This window comes from Carya illinoinensis, chromosome 8 (assembly GCF_018687715.1).
Source record: "Carya illinoinensis cultivar Pawnee chromosome 8, C.illinoinensisPawnee_v1, whole genome shotgun sequence".
Lineage (NCBI taxonomy): Eukaryota > Viridiplantae > Streptophyta > Magnoliopsida > Fagales > Juglandaceae > Carya > Carya illinoinensis.
The window spans coordinates 7,900,005-7,921,535 of NC_056759.1; the positions used below are offsets into that span (position 1 = coordinate 7,900,005).

Genomic DNA, 21,531 nt, shown 5'->3' on the forward strand with positions numbered 1-21,531 from the left:
TTTTTCCTTTTGAGCGTTTTTCCTTAAACAAAGCTGAAGAGAGAGGATAAGATTGGGAATTTCACAGTCCCAGCCACCTGTACCACAAACCACTATTTCTTTTGAATTTCACAGTCTCTACCACCTCCCCCACACCCATTTATCTATTTCTTTACTTCTTCTTTTTCTACCTTGGCTGAAAATTAAAAGGGAGAATGACAGATTTACTTCCATCATCAAGAAGGTCAAGTGGGGAAATTAGGTGGATTGTTGTTCGAAAAAGAGGTTTAGGACCAAGTTCACATAGGAGCAAAATGACAAGATGCTGGGGTTGGCCGAGAGTATGTGGTGGAGGATTTAGAAGCATGATAAGGCTGTGGTGCAGCAGTTTTGTAACGAGAATGGGGTCAAGCCAAGGAATTTTGTAGCTAAGCCAATGATTTTTACAAAGAAGCTAAGGATTCATGTCACACGCTTGATAACAAGCCAACAAGAATCGAGGAATAAAAAATCTCTTTTGGACGACATCGAGAGATTCTCTTTTGGACGACATCGAGAGATTCTCCATGAGAACGAGCTCGTGATGAGAGCAAGCATTGAAAAAGGAAGGCTCTTTCTTTCTTAAGACATTATTTTCATGATTTAAATCTTGATCCAAGGGTAAAAATGATTTTTTTTTTCCCTTTCTTAGATAGTTTTGTGAATGATGTTGAAACTTCATTCAAACTTCCTCTAAAGTCTTACAGTAGTAATCCTACAATTCAACCATTTGTAAAATTCTCATGAATTAAATCCAAGGATAGATATGTCCTGTTTGATTCGAATGTTTGTGCAAAGTGAAATTGCTCCCCATCCCACGAAAACGATGATAAAAATCAAAACTGTGTTGTTTTATTTTTTTTAAAAATATATCGACTAACGTGGCATGATATAATGATGTGCGATTATTGGCGGTTCCCCACCGCTGATTGTATGTAAAACTACTGTTTCACCTTAGGTGTCTTGGTCCACAGGTGCTAGACCGCTTAGCAGTTAGCAGTGCATTGGGATTCTCAAGTACCCGTCTAAAATTTGTAGATCAAAACCCTATTCGAATAACAGGAAAAGAAATTTACTGCTCAGATTAGAGGCCGGATGGAGGGGAGTCGGAGGACAGTGCCGGAAATGGATTTTCCTGCCGCACAGACTGGATACCGGTGCAGGACGGAGGTTTGACGGAGGAGCTCAGGTGGGTGGGCGTCGGAATGGTTGGGTGTTTGGCGTCGGTGGGGGATAGTTCAGAGCTTCACAGCCTTCACTTCCATCTAATTGTGTTTTTTGTTTTTTAAATAAATAAATAAAATTACGTGGCATGTCACGTCAATCAGGATCTAGCATCGGGACATTCCCTCCGTGACTGTAGACCTACTCGAACTTTCTACTGAAAAGACACTGATAATGATCAAAGATGCCCAAATATTATAAAAAGTTCAGAACTTCAAACCAAGGAACTATCAGAGAGAAAGAAACCAGAATTCAACCACGAGATTAAACAAAACAAAATTCGGGAAAAAAAAAAATGCAAAGATCGAAAATAATTGAAATCGGGTAAAAAAACTAAAGACGAAGCCGGTAATGGAACTGAGGAATATGAGGTGGTTACATCGTCGACGGTTGACTAAGACGATGAAGGTGACTCGGGCTTTCTGCAGAGAATCATGTGCATCGGAGAAAAAATTCCGGAATCACCCCCTCGGGTCAAATAGTCGGCAGTCACGAACAGCATCTCGTGCACATCGACCGTGCCTTTGGGCGCTATCCCCAAGGCCGAGAGTACAGTGACCAGAATGTGGTTCCTCCAGTAGGCGATCCTTCCCATCTTCAATCTCGTCCACCACGGTTGGGCTGGCGGCTTAGACAGATCACGCTCCTTCACGATCTCAAACCCTACCTTTCTCGCCGTCTCGGCTATGTCCGAGTAGCTTCTGAGCCCCGGCAAGGCGTCCCCTCTCTCAATCCCCTGGACGATCGCCACGTGCTCCGGGTTTTCGGCCCTGAACTTGTCCGTCGTTACCCACTCGTACGACACGTAGAGTGATCCAGGCTTCAAAACCCTAAATATCTCGGTGTACACCTCCTCCAGCTTCGGCGCGTGGCAAGTCGCTTCAATCGAGTACGCACCGTCGAAGCTGTTGTCCGGGAATTGCATCTTAAGAAAGTTACCGCACACGACTTCGCAGAGCGAATCCAAGCCTGCCTTCTTGTTATGCAAACGAGCGCGATTCACTTGGTAATCGTTGATCGTTATACCCACAACCTTGGCCCGGGAGTGGGCGGCGATTGCACGCATGGGCCCGCCGACGCCACAGCCGACGTCCAGAATTCGATCTCCTGGCTTGACATCGATGAGATCGACTGCCATCTCCTCGTGAAGGCGAGTCGCATCGCGGTGGGACTTCCCAGGGATTGAAGGGGAAAAGTGGAAAGACTGACCCCAACCCCACTCGTATATGTCGGTGACCAGGTTGTAGAAAGTGTCGACGAAGTCGGGGACTTTCTCGGTGGTTTCAATCTCTTTGGGCCGGCGGAAGAATGACCAATATTGATTGTAGTTATCTTGCACATTTTCGGCAGAGATGGAACCGCCCGATAGATCGACTGCTCGTTTTCCCTTCTGTTCGGCGGGACCCAGAATGCAAACGAACCAGATGAGGCCACCGGCAAGCAGAGCCCCGGTACAGAAGAGAGCGAGAGAGTCCATTGAATTGAGTTCAGAGATGGGAGCTTCAGGTTTTGATCGCTTTTATTTGAGTTCGAAGCGCGTGGATCAAGCGTCTGAGTTGAACACGTGGTCACGCAATAGATTTGGGCAATGCTATCATTTCTCTTGGGCAAATATCGGATCTTGGCCCTTCTGTTTTGGGTTTTTGCTTTTTCATCGGCTACATTTTTCTTGAGATCAGGGGTGGGAATTGGCTCGGGACAGATACAGTTGGCACCGAGAAACAGGTTTAATTAGTTTCAGGGATTAAAAAAAAAAAAAAAAAAAAAAGGAAAGAGATCAAAGACATATTATTAAATTTACAGTACGAGTTATATTACATGCAATTCATTTTACATATTTTTTTTATATACTTTACTTATATGATTTATTAAAATAATTATTTTATATTAAAAAAAACAACCAATTATATAATTAAAATGTATAAAAAATATAAAAAAATAACTATACATAAAATTTTTATTTATTAAATTGTAAAATATTTGAATCAATAAGTTGTAAAGGGTTTTAGCCCTCGTTTGGAGATTTATTTTAGAATATTTGTGAATAATAATTAAATAGTTTGAATTAGTATATTTTAAAGTTTATAGAAATGAGAGAGAAAAAAAGTTGAATAAAAATATTATAAAATTAAAGAGTTGTTTAAATATTATTTTTGTTTTAAAATTTGAAAAAATTTTATTATTTTTTGTGGTTTGATTAGAAGTTTAGAAAATTGTAATGATTAGTTAATAATTAAATTAAAAATTAAAAATTTGAAATTAAAAAATATTTTTTATTTAAGTGATATTTGGAAAAAGAAATATCTGAAAATATATTGTTACACAAACAATGCATTTTCACAAGAGTCACGTTAGAATCATTATATAGAGCAAAAACTTTTCAATTTTAAGCAATGTACGTATAATCTTATATACCACATATCCTTATCAGTTAACATGGTGTATCACAAAGTGGGCATTACATCTCTATTCTATATTCTTAAATTCATTGAATTTGATAAAATTAACACTGTAATCTTAAGATTTGTATCTCAACTCTACTAACTTTAGAATGCCTTGTGATACGTTCGTAAGTTGTGGAGTTCAGCCTTGCATATTCTTTCGGAGGAGGAAATTTTTCCCTCAAATATAAAAGCTTCCCTAATTGTTAGTCTTTGCATTGTTTTCTAAGAATTAAAATATGTGATATTTGGTTGGCGAGCACGTTGATCATGTGTACATGTATGTTATGGTTTTATATATTTACTTTCCTCATGTGCTCAAACATTTTAATCTCCGGCTTTTGTGGCCTTTTTTTAACTTATCATTGTCTCCCTCTGTTTTTTTATTTTTTTTATTTTTTTTTTCAATTTCTTTTTCGAAGTGCCTCACTTTAGTTGGCAACACATTTAGAGAATGAATAATTACAAAAAACATATATATGCTTTTGTCAGTTAACTATTGCGAGAACTTCAAACGTTATATTGATCTCATGTACTTGTACGTTAATGTTGGTTAGTTTCATGAATGTGTCGGAGACAGCACGCACTCAATTGTTTTGTACAAGGTTCGGACTCAACATTGCGTGATCATTTGATCCAAAGGCCGAAACTTACTCGAGGAACAGAAGTCCAGTATGAACATTGATTATTATTAGAAATTCTATATTAGAGTACCAACTGATCAAGTCATGAAGTTATTTTGAGTGGTAAATCCTGAATCGGTTGTTCCTTCCAAAGTTGTTGTTTGTCCGATTGAGTTCATCATCGTTATTGATGGAGCGTGTCACGTGATAAAAGACAATATTTAAAATTTTTCAACTTCTAAATATTAGGACTAATGAGAACCAACACATTTGAAAAAGATTCTATTTGTGTCAAAGTTTATATGATTAGTATTCAACTCTATGAGGGGAGGGGCTATTTATATGGAAAATTATATACTCTATACTATCATTTTACTTTCATTCTACTAAGTAAGATGTGACACATTTATCACCATTGAATGATCTTATTTAGTAGGATAAAAGTAGAATGAGAGTGTGGTGTATAACATTACTCTATTTATAAAGCCCTTTTACAATGTAACTCTCAGCTAGCATTCAAGACAAGCTATCAAGGCCTATGAACTAACTGTTAAGTGACTTCATAACACTTGATCGAGAGAAGAAAAATGAGTGCCCACTATGAACAAGTTGAGATCAACCCTTTCTTACATTAATTGTCTTCATTCATGCTGCACGATAAGAGTTCAACTCCAAGTAAGTCTATCTTTACCACCTAATTATGATGAAGTTACGCATGTGCAGAAATTGCTTATGCAGATCGTCAATACAACCTGACCCATCTGATAAAAGCGGGTTGAACTAACTTGCAATTCAAACTTGCTAACAATCAGTTTCAATCCGACTAAAGCTCTCTAAATCTCAAACCTTATGCCATCCCTCCCCAAATCTCAAACCCTAGCCACCATCCCTCCCCATTTCTCTCCGTCATCGCCATCAACTCTGTTTATCATCACCATTAACTCCATTTGTTGACTTCATTCGTCATCCCCGTCAACTCCAACAAGCAACAAGCACAGCCTGAAACCTCTAGAAAGAGAGGTAGGCCTCGAAAGATTGTCAATAAGAATAAAGAAAAATCCATTTGCCTCCATGTAAGGAATAAAGAATGAAGAAAAAATGGAGGTGCCAAGTGAAAGCAAACCCACATTTTTCAAGGTCTAGTTTTGCATAGACATTGAGTTCGTGGTTAGGACTAGAAGAGGACGTTGCCCTTTGACATTGGCTTTCTAAATCTTAGAAAAAAGAAGAATCTGTAGAAAGAAAAAGCATGAAGATCTGCTTGTTAATGGTTCTTCTGGTGCTTTTCAACTTCCTTGGAAGAATCTCATCGCTCTCGATAACTGTACACGACGTTGCATGCGTCTATCAATAAATCCTGTACGAGGGCGACAACGTCTTTGGAGTCTTTGTGGTGGTTGATCATGACATCTTCTGAAGCTCTGATCATCCTGAGATAGATTTTACAGTGAACTTTGATAATTTTCTGGAGTCTAGTATTTATCTTCTTTGCTTATTTGTTGATTGATTATTTCATTGTGGTTTATTTCTTAATTGTTTGTTTGAACAAAATATATGCCAATTATTTTATTTATTTTTTGATGGAAATATGCTTCATTGCATTCATTCATAAACAAAATTACAACTGTGACTTATCAATACAGGAGAACCAGACTATAAGTCAACTAACACCACTGTTCAGGAGCTTCCCCGTCAACAAATTTCTTTGTGACGGATATTGTCTAAACTTCTACACCTTCTCTCCTGACAACAGTCAAAAGAGAAAGCACTCTGTCAAAACAGAGGTAAAACAATATGTTGCCCAGATGACTAACACAAGAGGGAGGGTGAATTGAGTTGTATTAAAAAAAATAACAATTATAAATCAAATATATAATATAAAATATAAACAAAATATGAAATAACAATAAATATAAAGAGTAAGGGTAAGAGAGAAGCAAACTCAGTATGTTAACGAGGTTCGGCCCCACTGCCTACGTCCTCGCCTCAAGCTACCCCTTGAGAATTCCCAAATTTACTATTCAGCCTCCTTTAGGTGGAGATAGAAACCTATTACACATTTGAACAATACCGCTACAAAGGATCCATGTAGAACACCCTCTACACTTGCAATCACCTTACACTTGGTGATTCAACTATTTCCCGTGTAGAATACTTTCTACACACACAAGGGTTATACACACTATTTTTCTGATACAAGAGCTGATAGTGGGTAGGTTATCAGAAAACACTCATCAATGAGTAAAATAAGAACAATATAGCGCAAACTATATCTCTTAAAATGAATAAGGATTAAGGCTCAATGCTTAGAGAAGAGAGAATGAAAGTTTTGAATGAATGTTGTATGCTCTTGGTGTTGTGAATGTGAAGCTATCAAATGATCTACTTATAGGCATATGAGACTTCATATTCAAATTTAAAAAGATTCACATGTCAAAGACAACATCATTCACTTTTTCAAAAAAAATCAAACCTAATATTTTACTTTTGACATATGACAAAAGGAGCACACTTTCCTTTTCAAAAAATTCAAACCTAATCTTTTACTCTTTGTATATGACAAAAGGAGCACACTTTACTTTTCAAATTTTTTAAACAAAATCATCTACCTTTTGTATAAGTCTAAAAAAGCATCAATCACTTTTGAAAATATTCAAATAGAACATGCACATGTGAAAAATGACAATCAATCATCTTTAATATTTTCAAAGTTCAACCATTTAATCAAGGCATGCACATGCAAAAGATGACAATCAATCATCTTTCAAAATTTTCAAATTTAATTTTCAAAAATATTCATGCACATGTGGAAAATGTATTTTAATGCTTTATGATAAAATATTAATTTTGAGTATTAATCCTAATTTCGAATTTTAAGAGATTTACAACATTACTCTATTACTTTAATGTGAACTTATTTCCTTCTTGCTCATGCTTGGTTCTTTGATGTACTTGATTCCATTGTGTGAATAACTTGAACTTGAAACTCCTTTATTCTTTGAATTCATTTGTCATCATCAAAATCCATGTGTAAATTTATAATCACATGAAACTTGAAACCTTGGATTCAACAATCTTCTCCTTTTTGATGATGACAAATACTTGCTAGAACTTGAAACATGTATTAATACTTAAACTCCATTGAAAATATGCGTTAGTTTTTCAAGCAAAAATATAAATATAATTCCAAACATATATAACAAGTTTAGCAATTTAAACAATGTTAATGTTTTAGTCTAAAACTTCTCTCCTTTTTGGCATCATTAAAAAGGATCGGCAGCAAGTAAATGGACTGAAGAAAATGATGCGTTTAATAGTCACTGTAGATAGTTGAAAAAGGATCCATCCATGACCCGACAAATGCTGCAAAGTCTCGAGGCCTAACTCTATGAATTTAGTGCGGCTGGAGATTTAAACAATCGTCTGATGTTGTTGACAAACGTGATTGAAGGCTCTGAGTTGTTATAAAAAAATGATCATTTTCATCTATCGGATGTCAAAAAAATAATCGCTTCTTGACCTGAGTTCTGTTTTTCCACAACGATAGAATGGCTGAGCAATTCTCTTCCACTAATGTTCCAGACTTGAATCAGGAACCCTCGACGCATCAATCATCAATCTTCTCTCCTGAGGCCGTCAATACCATGATAGGAACAGTGAACCGTTTTTCTAGTAAGGCTGATTTTGAGATTATTGCAAAATCAAGAATGCTCAGTAGTCAATATGCTGCCTCTGTTACGATCATGTCTCGGAGGTTAATGGGGAGGGTGAGTGAGATTGATCATCTTAACATGCAAATATTTGAGTTACGACAGAAGCTTGCTAATAAGGATAGTGAGAATAAAAGGCTAAAGCAAGAAAATTAAGAGTTGAAAAAATTTACAGATTGGTATGCTCATGATCTGCAACCACGAATAGAGGAGCTGGAATGAGAAAGGGTTCAGATACAAAGTCAACATCGACAGATAACAGCAGAGGTTCATCGTTTACTAGAAAAATAGGGACAATCTACTGTTAATATTGCTGGCTTAGTAAGAAAACTTTTGACAATGTGTGTCCAACATATCTTATATTTCTTTTGACTAAATAAGATTTGAAGAGACAATAGTTTGTCTTATTCTTTATGCTATCTCTATAAAATCAGTCCTGAAGTTCATCCAATCCGCATCAAGTTTTCATCTCATCTCTATAACTCATCTGCATTCCTTCAACATTCTCGTTTTAAGCCTTCTATTCTTTTCTCAATGGCTCATTCTTATAACATTTCTCTAGATCCATCCATGAGGCATTCTGCATCTCAACCTTCTGTCCTTTCTGCAACTGCCATTGGTGCCATATTGCAACAAGAAAATAATAATCTGACTAATAAGTCAGATTCTGATGCTATTTATGACTTGGTGAGTCTTGGGACTCACTACTCTTCCTCTATTGTTACTTTTTCTCAGCGGCCACAAGCCAAAAATCACGAAGTTGAAAAGCTCAAAGAACAAATTGTTGTACTTCAACGAATTGTTCAAGAGTCTCACACAAGGGAAGTAATCATTCGGCAGAAGAATAAACAGTTGAAATCTTTATTAGATTCTTCATTTCGCTTGCCGGTTCCCATGGATAAGAATGACATGATATTGTATGAAGAGAATGAGCGTCTCAAACATGAGGTTAAGAATCTCAAGTTTATGTAAAAGTATTTAAAAAATCTATCTCTATTTTTATTGACTCTGGTCTATCTTTTAAGAGATATTCATAGCATGCATCATACCTATTTCTCTTCTGATCATACATAATCTATCTTCTGGTAAAGGTTTTGTGAAAATATCTGTTGTTGTGAACTCTAATATTATATCGTCTTTCTGCACATGATCTCTAAGAAAATAATTCCTTATTTCAATATGCTTAGTTCTAGAATGTTGTATTGAGTTCTTTGAAAAATTTATAGTACTTGTATTATCACATTTGATTGGAATGTGATTATACATGAGTTTAAAATCTTCAAGTTGTTGCTTCATGTAGAGAACTTGAGCACAACAACTACCCGCAGCAACATATTCTACCTCAGCAGTAGATAGTGCAACAGAATTTTGTTTTTTACTAAACCAGGAAACTAGTGCATGACCTAAGAAATGACATGCTCCACTAGTGCTTTTTCGATCTATTTTACAGCCAACATAATCTGCATCTGTGTAGCTGATTAAATCGAAAGATGTGTACTTAGGGTATTATAACCCTAAGTTAATTGTACCATTAAGATATCTAAGAATGCGCTTAACTGTAATTAAATGTGATTCTTTTAGAGATGATTGAAAGCGTGCACATAAGTATACACTAAACATAATATCTGGTCTACTGGCTGTTAAATATAATAAGCTACAATCATATCTCGATATATTTTCGAGTCAACTAGCTTACCGGATTCATCTTTATCAAGTTTAGTTTATGAGCCTCATTGGTGTTCTAATTTCCTTAGCATTTTCCATCCCAAACTTCTTCAGTAATTCCTTAATATATTTTGATTGATTGATGAATGTCCCACTTTTTGCTTGCTTAATTTGCAATCCGAGAAAGAATGTAAGTTCTCCCATCATGCTCATCTCAAATTCTTCCTGCATAGTCTTCGCAAAAACTTGACACATATTTTCATTAATAGCACCGAATATTATATCATCAACATAAATCTGAATCAAAAGAATATCATCATTTTCATATTTAATGAAAAGAGTTGTGTCGATTTTTCCTCTTGAAAAACTTTTTTCAATCAAGAAACCACTAAGTCTTTCGTACCAAGCTCTAGGAGCTTGTTTAAGTCCATATAGTGCTTTTGTGAGTTTGAAAACATGATTTGGGGAAATATGATTTTCAAAACCTGGAGGTTGCTCAACATATACCTCTTCATTTATAAAACCATTTAAGAAAGCACTTTTAACATCCATTTGAAAAATTTTGAAATCTTTATAACAAGAATATGCAAGTAGCATTCGAATAGCTTCTAATCTTGCGACAGGTGCATATGTCTCATCATAATCGATTCCTTCTTCTTGATTAAAACCTTGGGCAACAAGTCGAGCCTTATTTCTAGTAATGACTCCGGATTCATCTTTCTTGTTTCTAAAAACCCATTTTGTTCTAATAATAGTATGATTTTTAGGTCTAGGAACAAGTATCCAAACATCATTTCTTTCAAATTGATTCAACTCTTCTTGCATAGCTAGAATCCAGATGACTAACACAAGAGGGGGGGTGAATTGAGTTGTATTAAAAAAATAACAATTATAAATCAAATATATAATATAAAATATAAATAAAATATGAAATAACAATAAATATAAAGAGTAAGGGTAAGAGAGAAGCAAACTCAGTATGTTAACGAGGTTCGGCCCCACTGCCTACGTCCTCGCCTCAAGCTACCCATTGAGGATTCCCAAATTCACTATTCAACCTCCTTCAGGTGGAGATAGAAACCTATTACACTTTTGAACAACACCGCTACAAAGGATCCGTGCAGAACACCCTCTACACTTGCAATCACCTTACACATGGTGATTCAACTATTTCTCGTGTAGAATACTTTCTACACGCACAAGGGTTATACACACTATTTTTCTGATACAAAAGCTGATAGTGGGTAGGTTATCAGAAAACACTCCTCAATGAGTAAAATAAGAACAATACAGCACAAACTATATCTCTCAAAATGAACAAGAATTAATGCTCAATGCTTAGAGAAGAAAGAATGAAAGCTTTGAATGAATGTTGTATGCTCTTGGTGTTGTGAATGTGAAGCTCTCAAATGATCTATTTATAGGCATATGAGACTTCATATTCAAATTTAAAAAGATTTACATGTCAAATACAACATCATTCACTTTTTCAAAAAATTCAAATAAAAGGTTCTTCTTTTTCAATTGTCAAAGACAACATCATTCACTTTTTCAAAAAAATCAAACCTAATTTTTTGCTTTTGGCATAAGACAAAATGAGCACACTTTCATTTTCAAAAAATTCAAACCTAATCTTTTACTTTTTGCATATGACAAAATGAGCACACTTTACTTTTCAAAATTTTCAAACAAAATCATCTACCTTTTGTATAAGTCTAGAAAAGCATCAATCACTTTTGAAAATATTCAAATAAAACATGCACATGTGAAAGATGACAATCAATCATCTTTAATATTTTCAAAGTTCAACCCTTTAATCAAGGCATGCACATGCAAAAGATGACAATCAATCATCTTTCAAAAATTTCAAATTTAATTTTCAAAAATATTCATGCACATGTGGAAAATGTATTTTAATGCTTTATGATAAAATATTAATTTTGAGCATTAATCCTAATTTTGAATTTTAAGAGATTTACAACATTACTCTATGACTTTAATGTGAACTTGTTTCCTTCTTGCTCATGCTTGGTTCTTTGATATGCTTGATTCGATTGTGTGAACAACTTGACCTTGAAACTCCTTTATTCTTTGAATTCATTTGTTATCATCAAAATCCATGTGTAAATTTATAATCACATGAAACTTGAAACCTTGGATTCAACAATCTCCCACTTTTTGATGATGACAAATACTTGATAGAACTTGAAACCTGTATTAATACTTAAGCTCCCATTGAAAATATGCGTTAGTTTTTCAAGCAAAAGTATAAATATAATTCCAAGCATATATAACAAGTTTAGCAATTTAAACAACGTTAATGTTCTAGTCTAAAACTTCTCCCCCTTTTGGCATCATTAAAAAGGATCGACAGCAAGTAAATAAACCTGAAGAAAACGGTGCGTTAGTAGACACTGTAGATAGTTAAATAAATAAATAAATAAATAAATTTCATCCGTCCGTGACCCGACAAGTGCGGCTGGAGATTTGAAAAAAAATTACCTGATGTTGTTGACAAACGAGATTGAAGGCTCCGAGTTTCTAAAAATGTCATTTTCACCAATCAGGAAAAAAAATATATTGTACTTTGACTTGGATGATAGCTTATCTTATTCTTTATGCTATCTCTATAAAATCAGTCCTGAAGTTCATCCAATCCGCATCAAGTTTTCTTCTCATCTCTATAACTCATCTGCATTCCTTCAACATTCTCGTTTTAAGCCTTCTATTATTTTCTCAATGGCTCATTCTTCTAACATTTCTCTAGATCCATCCATGAGGCATTTTGCATCTCAACCTCCTGTTCTTTCTGCAGCTTCCATTGGTGCCATGTTGCAGCAAGAAAATAATAATCTGACTAATAAGTCAGATTCTGATGCTATTTATGACTTGGTGAGTCTTGGGACTCACTACTCTTCCTCTATTGTGGCTTTTTCTCAGCGGCTACAAACCAAAAATCACGAAGTTGAAAAGATCAAAGAACAAATTGTTGTACTTCAATGAATTGTTCAAGAGTCTCACACAAGGGAAGTAATCATTCGACAGAAGAATAAACAGTTGAAATTTTTATTAGATTCTTCATTCCGCTTGCCGGTTCCCATGAATAAGAATGACATGATATTGTATGAAGAGAATGAGCGTTTCAAACATGAGGCTAAAAATCTCAAGTTTATGTAAAAGTATTTAAAAAATCTATCTCTATTTTTATTGACTCTGGTCTATCTTTTAAGAGATATTCATAGCATGCATCATACCTATTTCTCTTCTGGTAAAGGTTTTGTGAAAATATCTGCTAACTGATCGTGTGTGTTTGTGAACTCTAATATTATATCCCCTTTTTGCACATGATCTCGAAGAAAATGATACCTTATTTCAATATGCTTAGTTCTAGAATGTTGTATTGGTTTCTTTGAAAGATTTATAACACTTGTATTATCACATTTGATTGAAATGTGATTATACATAAGTTTAAAATCTTCAAGTTGTTGCTTCATGTAGAGAATTTGAGCACAACAACTACCCGCAGCAACATATTCTGCCTCAGCAGTAGATAGTGCAATAGAATTTTATTTTTTACTAAACCAGGAAACTAGTGCATGACCTAAGAAATGACATGTTCCACTAGTGCTTTTTCGATCAATTTTACAGCCAGCATAATCTGCATCTGTGTAACTGATTAGATCGAAGATGTGTGCTTAGGATACCATAACCCTAGGTTAATTGTACCACTAAGATATCTAAAAATGCGCTTAACTGCAATTAAATGTGATTCTTTTGGAGATGATTGAAAGCGTGCACATAAGCACACACTAAACATAATATCTGGTCTACTGGCTGTTAAATATAATAAACTACCAATCATACCTCGATATATTTTCGAATCAACTGGCTTACCAGATTCATCTTTATCAAGTTTAGTTGATGGGCTCATTGGTGTTCCAATTTCCTTAGCATTTTCCATCCCAAACTTCTTCAGTAATTCCTTAATATATTTTGATTGATTGATGAATGTCTCACTTTTTGCTTGCTTAATTTGTAATCCGAGAAAGAATGTAAGTTCTCCCATCATGCTCATATCAAATTCTTCCTGCATAGTCTTAGCAAAAACTTGACACATATTTTCACTAGTAGCACCGAATATTATATCATCAACATAAATCTGAATCAAAAGAATATTATCATTTTGTTGAGAAGTTCGAGGGGCAGAAAAATTATGTACAAAACCGTTTTCATCACAAAATGTTTCAATATTTTTATTAACAAACTCTTTTCCCCTATCATTTCGGATACTTGAAATAGTATAGCCCTTTTCATTTTGAATTCTCTTGCATAACTTGGTAAAGGTATTATGTGCCTCATCTTTATGAGCAAGAAAGATGACCCAAGTATATCTAGAGAAATCATCAACAATAACAAATGCATAATATTTTCCTCCTAGACTTGCAACTCTATTTGGTCCAAAAAGATTCATGTGTATCAGTTGCAATGGTCTAGTAGTGAAAATATGTTTCTTAGTTTTAAAAGAAGTTTTTGTTTGTTTACCAAATTGACATGCATTACAAATTTTGTTTTTAAGAAAATTTATTTTTGGTAAACCTCTCACAAGATCATTTTTTGAAAGTTTGGAAATAAGTTCCATATTGGCATGACCTAATCTTCTATGCCATAGCCAACTAGTTTTATTTTGAGCTGAAAAGTAAATAGCATCTTGTGAGGTAATTTCTTCAAAATCGATTGTATAAACATGATTGTTTCTAAAAGCAATAAAACAAATATTACAATCATGATTATTCAAAATAATGCATTTATCCATTTTGAAAGTAACTGTAAATCCTTTATCACATAATTGACTTATGCTCAAAAGATTATGTTTTAAACCTTCAACAAGTAGAACATCTTCAATTATGAGAGAAGATTCATTACCAATTTTGCCTATTCCCACGATCTTCCCTTTCGAGTTGTCTCCAAATGTCACGTGTCTTTCTTCTTTAGATCTAAAATCAAAAAACTTAGTCTTGTCTCCCGTCATGTGGCTTGAATATCCACTATCTAAAAACCACTTATTTTTGCTTGTGGATGACTTCATGCATACCTATAAAAACAATTAAAATGATTTTTCTTGGTACCCAAGTTCTTTGGATCCTTTATTTATTAGTATTAGAAGAAACAAGATTTTTAGATACCCATATGGCCCTAATAGTCATTATATGATTTCTTCTAATAGGACAAGTATGATAATGATGACCATTTCTATTACAAAAATTACAAATAGCATGTGACATATATGAAAAACTTGAATGATTATAATAATATCATTTTTTGACAAAATTATTTTTATGAAAAGAATTTTGAATATTAGTCTTTGATGTAGAATGATTATCAAAGAAATTTTTATAAGATTTGTATTTTTGTTTTGGCATATATCCCAATCTTGCCTTGTCAAAAACACATCTTTGACTACCAAGAAATTTTTCAAAATTTCTTTTTCCATTCGTAAAGTTTTCAACAATATTTTCTAAATTGGTTTTCTTTTTATTCAATTCAAAATATTCATCTTTCAAAATGATACTTTCTTTTCTTAAAATTTCAATTTCGTTTGTTAAAGAATAATTTTTCTTTTTCAAAGCAGTATACTTGATACCGAATTTTTCAAATTCCTCATAAATCTCTTCTAAAACATTTTGCAATTCTTCATATGAAGGATTTTCAATATTATCAAGATTTGTTACCTCAATGTCATCTTTAGCCGTAAGACAAAGATTTGCTGATTCTTCATTGCTTGCTTCACTATCTGAGCTACTTGAATCATCATCCCATGTAGCTTTCATTGCTTTCTTGCCCTTGTTCCGATCTTTCTTTAGCAGAGGACAATCTGGCTTGATATGACCAGTTAAATTTAAAGTATAAAGTCTATCGTCTTCACGATCAAACTCTTCTTCTTCCTTTTTGACCTTTACTCCATCAACCACTTTTGTTGGAATATAAGGTCCATTTACAATACATTTCCAGATTTCTCTACCTTGAACTTGAAGAAATATTCTCATTCTAACTTTCCAGAATGAGTAATTATCTCCACAAAAGAGTGGAGGCCGACTGCTAGATTGACCTTCACCAAATGAATCTGCAATGTTAGCCATAAGATCTTAACTCAAAAGATAGTTAATTTTATAATAGAGTTTTTAGCTCTAATACCAATTGTTGCCCAGATGACTAACACAAGAGGGGGGGTGAATTGAGTTGTATTAAAAAAATAACAATTATAAATCAAATATATAATATAAAATATAAATAAAATATGAAATAACAATAAATATAAAGAGTAAGAGTAAGAGAGAAGCAAACTCAGTATGTTAACGAGATTCGGCCCCACTACCTACGTCCTCGCCTCAAGCTACCCCTTGAGGATTCCCAAATTCACTATTCAACCTCCTTCAGGTGGAGATAGAAACCTATTACACCTTTGAACAACACCGCTACAAAGGATCCGTGTAGAACACCCTCGACACTTGCAATCACCTTACACGTGGTGATTCAACTATTCCTCGTGTAGAATACTTTCTACACGCACAAGGGTTATACACACCATTTTTCTGATACAAAAGCTGATAGTGGGTAGGTTATCAGAAAACACCCCTCAATGAGTGAAATAAGAACAATACAGCACAAACTATATCTCTCAAAATGAACAAGAATTAATGCTCAATGCTTAGAGAAAAAAGAATGAAAGCTTTGAATGAATGTTGTATGCTCTTAGTGTTGTGAATGTGAAGCTCTCAAATGATCTATTTATAGGCATATGAGACTTCATATTCAAATTTAAAAAGATTTACATGTCAAAGACAACATTATTCACTTTTTCAAAAAATTCAAATAAAAGGTTCTTCTTTTTCAATTGTCAAAGACAACATCATTCACTTTTTCAAAAAAATCAAACCTAATTTTTTACTTTTGGCATATGACAAAATGAGCACACTTTCCTCTTCAAAAAATTCAAACCTAATCTTTTATTTTTTGCATATGACAAAATGAGCACACTTTACTTTTCAAATTTTTCAAACAAAATCATCTACGTTTTGTATAAGTCTAAAAAAGCATCAATCACTTTTGAAAATATTCAAATAAAACATGCACATGTGAAAGATGACAATCAATCATTTTTAATATTTTCAAAGTTCAACCCTTTAATCAAGGCATGCACATGCAAAAGATGACAATCAATCATCTTTCAAAAATTTCAAATTTAATTTTCAAAAATATTCATGCACATGTGGAAAATGTATTTTAATGCTTTATGATAAAATATTAATTTTGAACATTAATCCTAATTTCAAATTTTAAGAGATTTACAACATTACTCTATGACCTTAATGTGAATTTGTTTCCTTCTTGCTCATGCTTGGTTCTTTGATGTGCTTGATTCCATTGTGTGAACAACTTGACCTTGAAACTCCTTTATTCTTTGAATTCATTTGTTATCATCAAAATCCATGTGTAGATTTATAATCACATGAAACTTGAAACCTTTGATTCAACACTTTCTACACGCACAAGGGTTATACACACCCTTTTTCTGATACAAGAGCTAATAGTGGGTAAGTTATCAGAAAACACTCATCAATGAGTAAAATAAGAACAATACAGCGCAAACTATATCTCTCAAAATGAATAAGGATTAAGGCTCAATGCTTAGAGAAGAGATAATAAAAGTTTTGAATAAATGTTGTATGCTCTTAGTGTTGTGAATGTGAAGCTCTCAAATAATCTATTTATAGGCATATGAGACTTCATATTCAAATTTAAAAAGATTCACATGTCAAAAACAACATTATTCACTTTTTTAAAAAAAATCAAACCTAATATTTTACTTTTGATATATGACAAAAGGAGCACACTTTCCTTTTCAAAAAATTCAAACCTAATCTTTTACTTTTTGTATATGCCAAAAGGAGTACACTTTACTTTTCAAATTTTTCAAACAAAATTATCTACCTTTTGTATAAGTCTAAAAAAGCATCAATCACTTTTGAACATATTCAAATAAGACATGTAGGCGTGCTACCCGCACCATATGGTGCGAGGTAGACCCCCCCCCCCGGCGCCCGCATGGGGCAGATGGGTTAAATCTCCCCCGTCCCCCAGGGGCGGGGTACCCCGTCCCGCATGACGGGGCACGGGGTGGGGGGGCAATCCGTCCGGCCCCCGCACCCCCTTCTGGGTCTTGGGCCCAGGAGCATTTTCTGGGCCTTGGGTCCAGGAGCATTTTCTGGGCCGAAAATGGCCCAGAAGCAATTTTTGCTCCTCGAACTCCTCAACAAAAAAAGAGGAAATAAGTTTCATGTTGGCATGACCTAATCTTCTATGTCATAGCCAACTAATTTCATTTTGAGCTGAAAATGGCCTACATGTATTTTTTGGGCAAAAAATACATACTTGTGGGTTAATAATAAAACCCACTAACTGAAACGGCGCCGTTTTGTCCACCACAAAACGGCGCCGTTTCTTTTAGATATCCGGTTATATATATAATATATAATATATTATATATTATATATAAATATATATACGGTGCGGGGCGGGGGAAAAACGGACTGGGGGGGTCCGTTTCCGTCCCCCGCCTCTGCTGGGGGTTGCCATACGGGCCGGGGGCCCCCGCCCCAGCCCTAAAGGTGCTGGGCGCCCCTCCCAGCCCTATGCGGGGGCGGGGCAGCGGGTTCCGGGGCCCCGCTGCCCACCCCTAAAAACATGCACATGTGAAAAATGACAATCAATCATCTTTAATATTTTCAAAGTTCAACCCTTTAATCAAGGCATGCACATGCAAAAGATGACAATCAATCATCTTTCAAAATTTTCAAATTTAATTTTCAAAAATATTCATGCACATGTGGAAAATGTATTTTAATGCTTTATGATAAAATATTAATTTTGAGCATTAATCCTAATTTCAAATTTTAAGAGATTTACAACATTACTCTATGACTTTAATATGAACTTATTTCCTTCTTGCTCATGCTTGATTCTTTAATGTGATTGATTCCATTGTGTGAACAACTTGAGTTTGAAACTCCTTTATTCTTTGAATTCATTTGTCATCATCAAAATCTATGTGTAGATTTATAATTATATGAAACTTGAAATCTTGGATTGAACATAATATTTTTTTCAAATATATGCCAATTATTTAACCCAGTTGTCAGCTATTATTTATTATTATTAATTTAAAAGGGAGGGGGGAGGGGGGGGGGGGACCAGATTAATCGGATTGCAGGCTTCGATGAACTACCAGGTAATGATAAAGCTTCAGCACCAAACCAGTTCAAACAACAACAGAGTTGTTCTTGTAATCTAGGATATATCAATCTGTGATATGTAGTTTTCACATTATACATAAAGAGATTATAAACAAACTACAAACACACACGTTTGGTGTGGTGCAAATTCATGAGAACTTTTGATATTTGGTGGTGATATTTTAATGGGATGATCGTAATCATAATTTTCTTGAGAGTAACGTTAAATATAATCGTAGAGTGCGTAAATTTGTGTAATTTGTTTTTAAAAAAAATGAACTTTATTATTAAAAAAATAATTTTTTTATATAAATCTCATATTTAGTCATATTTTTTAAAAAATTATATAACACATATTCAATCTAAGATTGTAAATATTATTTCTTATTTAATTTCATTTCATTTCATGGCAGTATGTATGGCTCGATGTCTTCAATCTGTTGAATTGAAAAAGAATTAGAGAGTAGACATTCAGGTCTCATTTAATTATACAGTTCAAATGAAATAAGATGAGATATTTTATTAAAAGTTAAATAAAATATTATTATAGTATAATTTTTTAATATTAGTTTATTTTGAGATTTGAAAAAATTAAATTATTTATTTTATTTTATGCAAGAATTTATGAATCAGGTCTATTTGATTACACAGTTTAGATGAAATGAGATAAGATGTTTTGTTAAAAATTAAATAAAATATTGTTATAATATAATTTTTTTAATACTAGTTTATTTTGAAATTAAAAAAAATTAAATTATTTCTTATATTTTATATAATAAAATATGAAAATTATAATAACTATATAATATAAGATGAGATGAGATAATTTGAATTTAAATATCCAAATCAATCCTCAATATATAAAAAACAGCTTTGCTAGGTACAAATGGGGATGTGCAACCGGCAGACAATCGGTTTGTACGTGAGACTTATGTGGAATAAAAAAATGTAAAAAGGATGAAAGCTAATAACCTCTCTCATTCTCTTTCTTCCCTTTTCGTCTTTTATTTTATTTTCCTTGTTTGTTTTCAGTACACCCATTTCTTTCATTTTTCTACACTCATTCTCTTCATCTTTCAAATTTCAGAACACCTATAGCTAGAGCAAACATTTCTGTACACCAATCTTTAGATGGCGAATCATTGGTAGCAAATATTTTGCTAAACAAGACATTCGAGAATCGGTACTCAATTATTTTTACCATTCTTTTGGTCTTTCCTATAATTGCAGGAGCCATTCTCAGAAAAATGTCTTTGATTTAGGAGTTTTTGCTGGAGACTTGACCATCGAGGAGGTCTATTTTGTTGAGAAGAATTGAGCAGCATCAAGATGTTTTTAAAACTTCTAGATATGTAACAATATTGGGAATCGCATGGCCATGAGTTCAACCTTGATGTCAAGGGTGCATATGGAAAAATAACTCTATTGTTTCGTTTGCTTTAGTTAAATTGAAAAACTAAGAGAGAGCTCTAGACTGAGAGATGGGAGAAGACCTAGAAAAATAGGAGAGATGAAAAAAATGCTTTGAAAATATAGAAAAATCTAGTTGCAAGCACAATTGTGTACTAATATGTGTACTAATTTATTATGATTAGTCAAAAAGTAGATTTTATTGAAAATAATGTTAATTTAAATTTAAAGTGTGAAGTAATCAGTATTAATACGTAAACTAGTACGCGATTTTACTTGTATATAGCAAAACTCCAAAAACATATGCTCTTTCTTTACTGTGTTTATTACTTGTATCACATGTTTGTTTTTAAAAAATAAAAATAAAAAGCTGACAATATCGACATATAAAATGGTACAATTTTCATCCATATGTTAAGCATTTAATTCGCGACATTTACACCTTACGCTTGCAACAAGCGTTTTTTCTATAAAAAAAAAATCCCGTCACTTTTTTGTCGAATAAAATAAGAAATATCTGGAATACGTGATCTCCAAATCATCAAGATGCGCGGATGAGCGGACGTCGAATACCATGTTCCACTTCCACCTATAAGCATCGTGGAATACATTCACACTCACGACGTTACACTTTGCACTCTCGAATTAAAATGAAGCGACATATTGAATCATCAAAGTACAACAAACAGATATTTTGCACCCTTCATCAAGATTAATTATTAAAATTATGCCACGTCATTTATTTTTCCTCTTCTTCTCGACAATTATAACTGGATTGGAGTGTAGAGCGTTAGTTATGATAATTTGAGATTGCAATATACATATCAATTTTGATATATTACAGCACAGAGTGTAAAATCCTTAATAGTTGAACTTTGAGAGTGTAAAGTACAACAATTTATGGATAATTTCATATTGACACAAGAAAATACAAATGTAACCAAGATATAGTATATAGAGTTTTTGCCATAAATATTACTAATTATATTGAGATATCGTTTGGTTTTACATGATCTCAATCAATTTTATCATATCTCATCACATTTCATCTCATTTTCATATATAAAATATCATTTAAATAGAAATATTTTTTAATTTTTAATTTTTTTCATCTAATCACTATAATTTTTCTAAACTTTTAAATAAAACA

General features: G+C 33.6%; 1 protein-coding gene across 1 annotated transcript; it reads right to left on the reverse strand.

Moving 5' to 3' along the window:
* Window positions 1–1,417: 1,417 nt before the first annotated feature.
* Window positions 1,418–2,907, reverse strand: LOC122319313 (24-methylenesterol C-methyltransferase 2-like). Its single transcript, XM_043137326.1, has one exon. It carries the CDS (start codon window positions 2,717–2,719, stop codon window positions 1,637–1,639), a length of 1,083 nt encoding a protein of 360 aa, XP_042993260.1. The 5' UTR covers window positions 2,720–2,907; the 3' UTR covers window positions 1,418–1,636.
* Window positions 2,908–21,531: the final 18,624 nt, after the last annotated feature.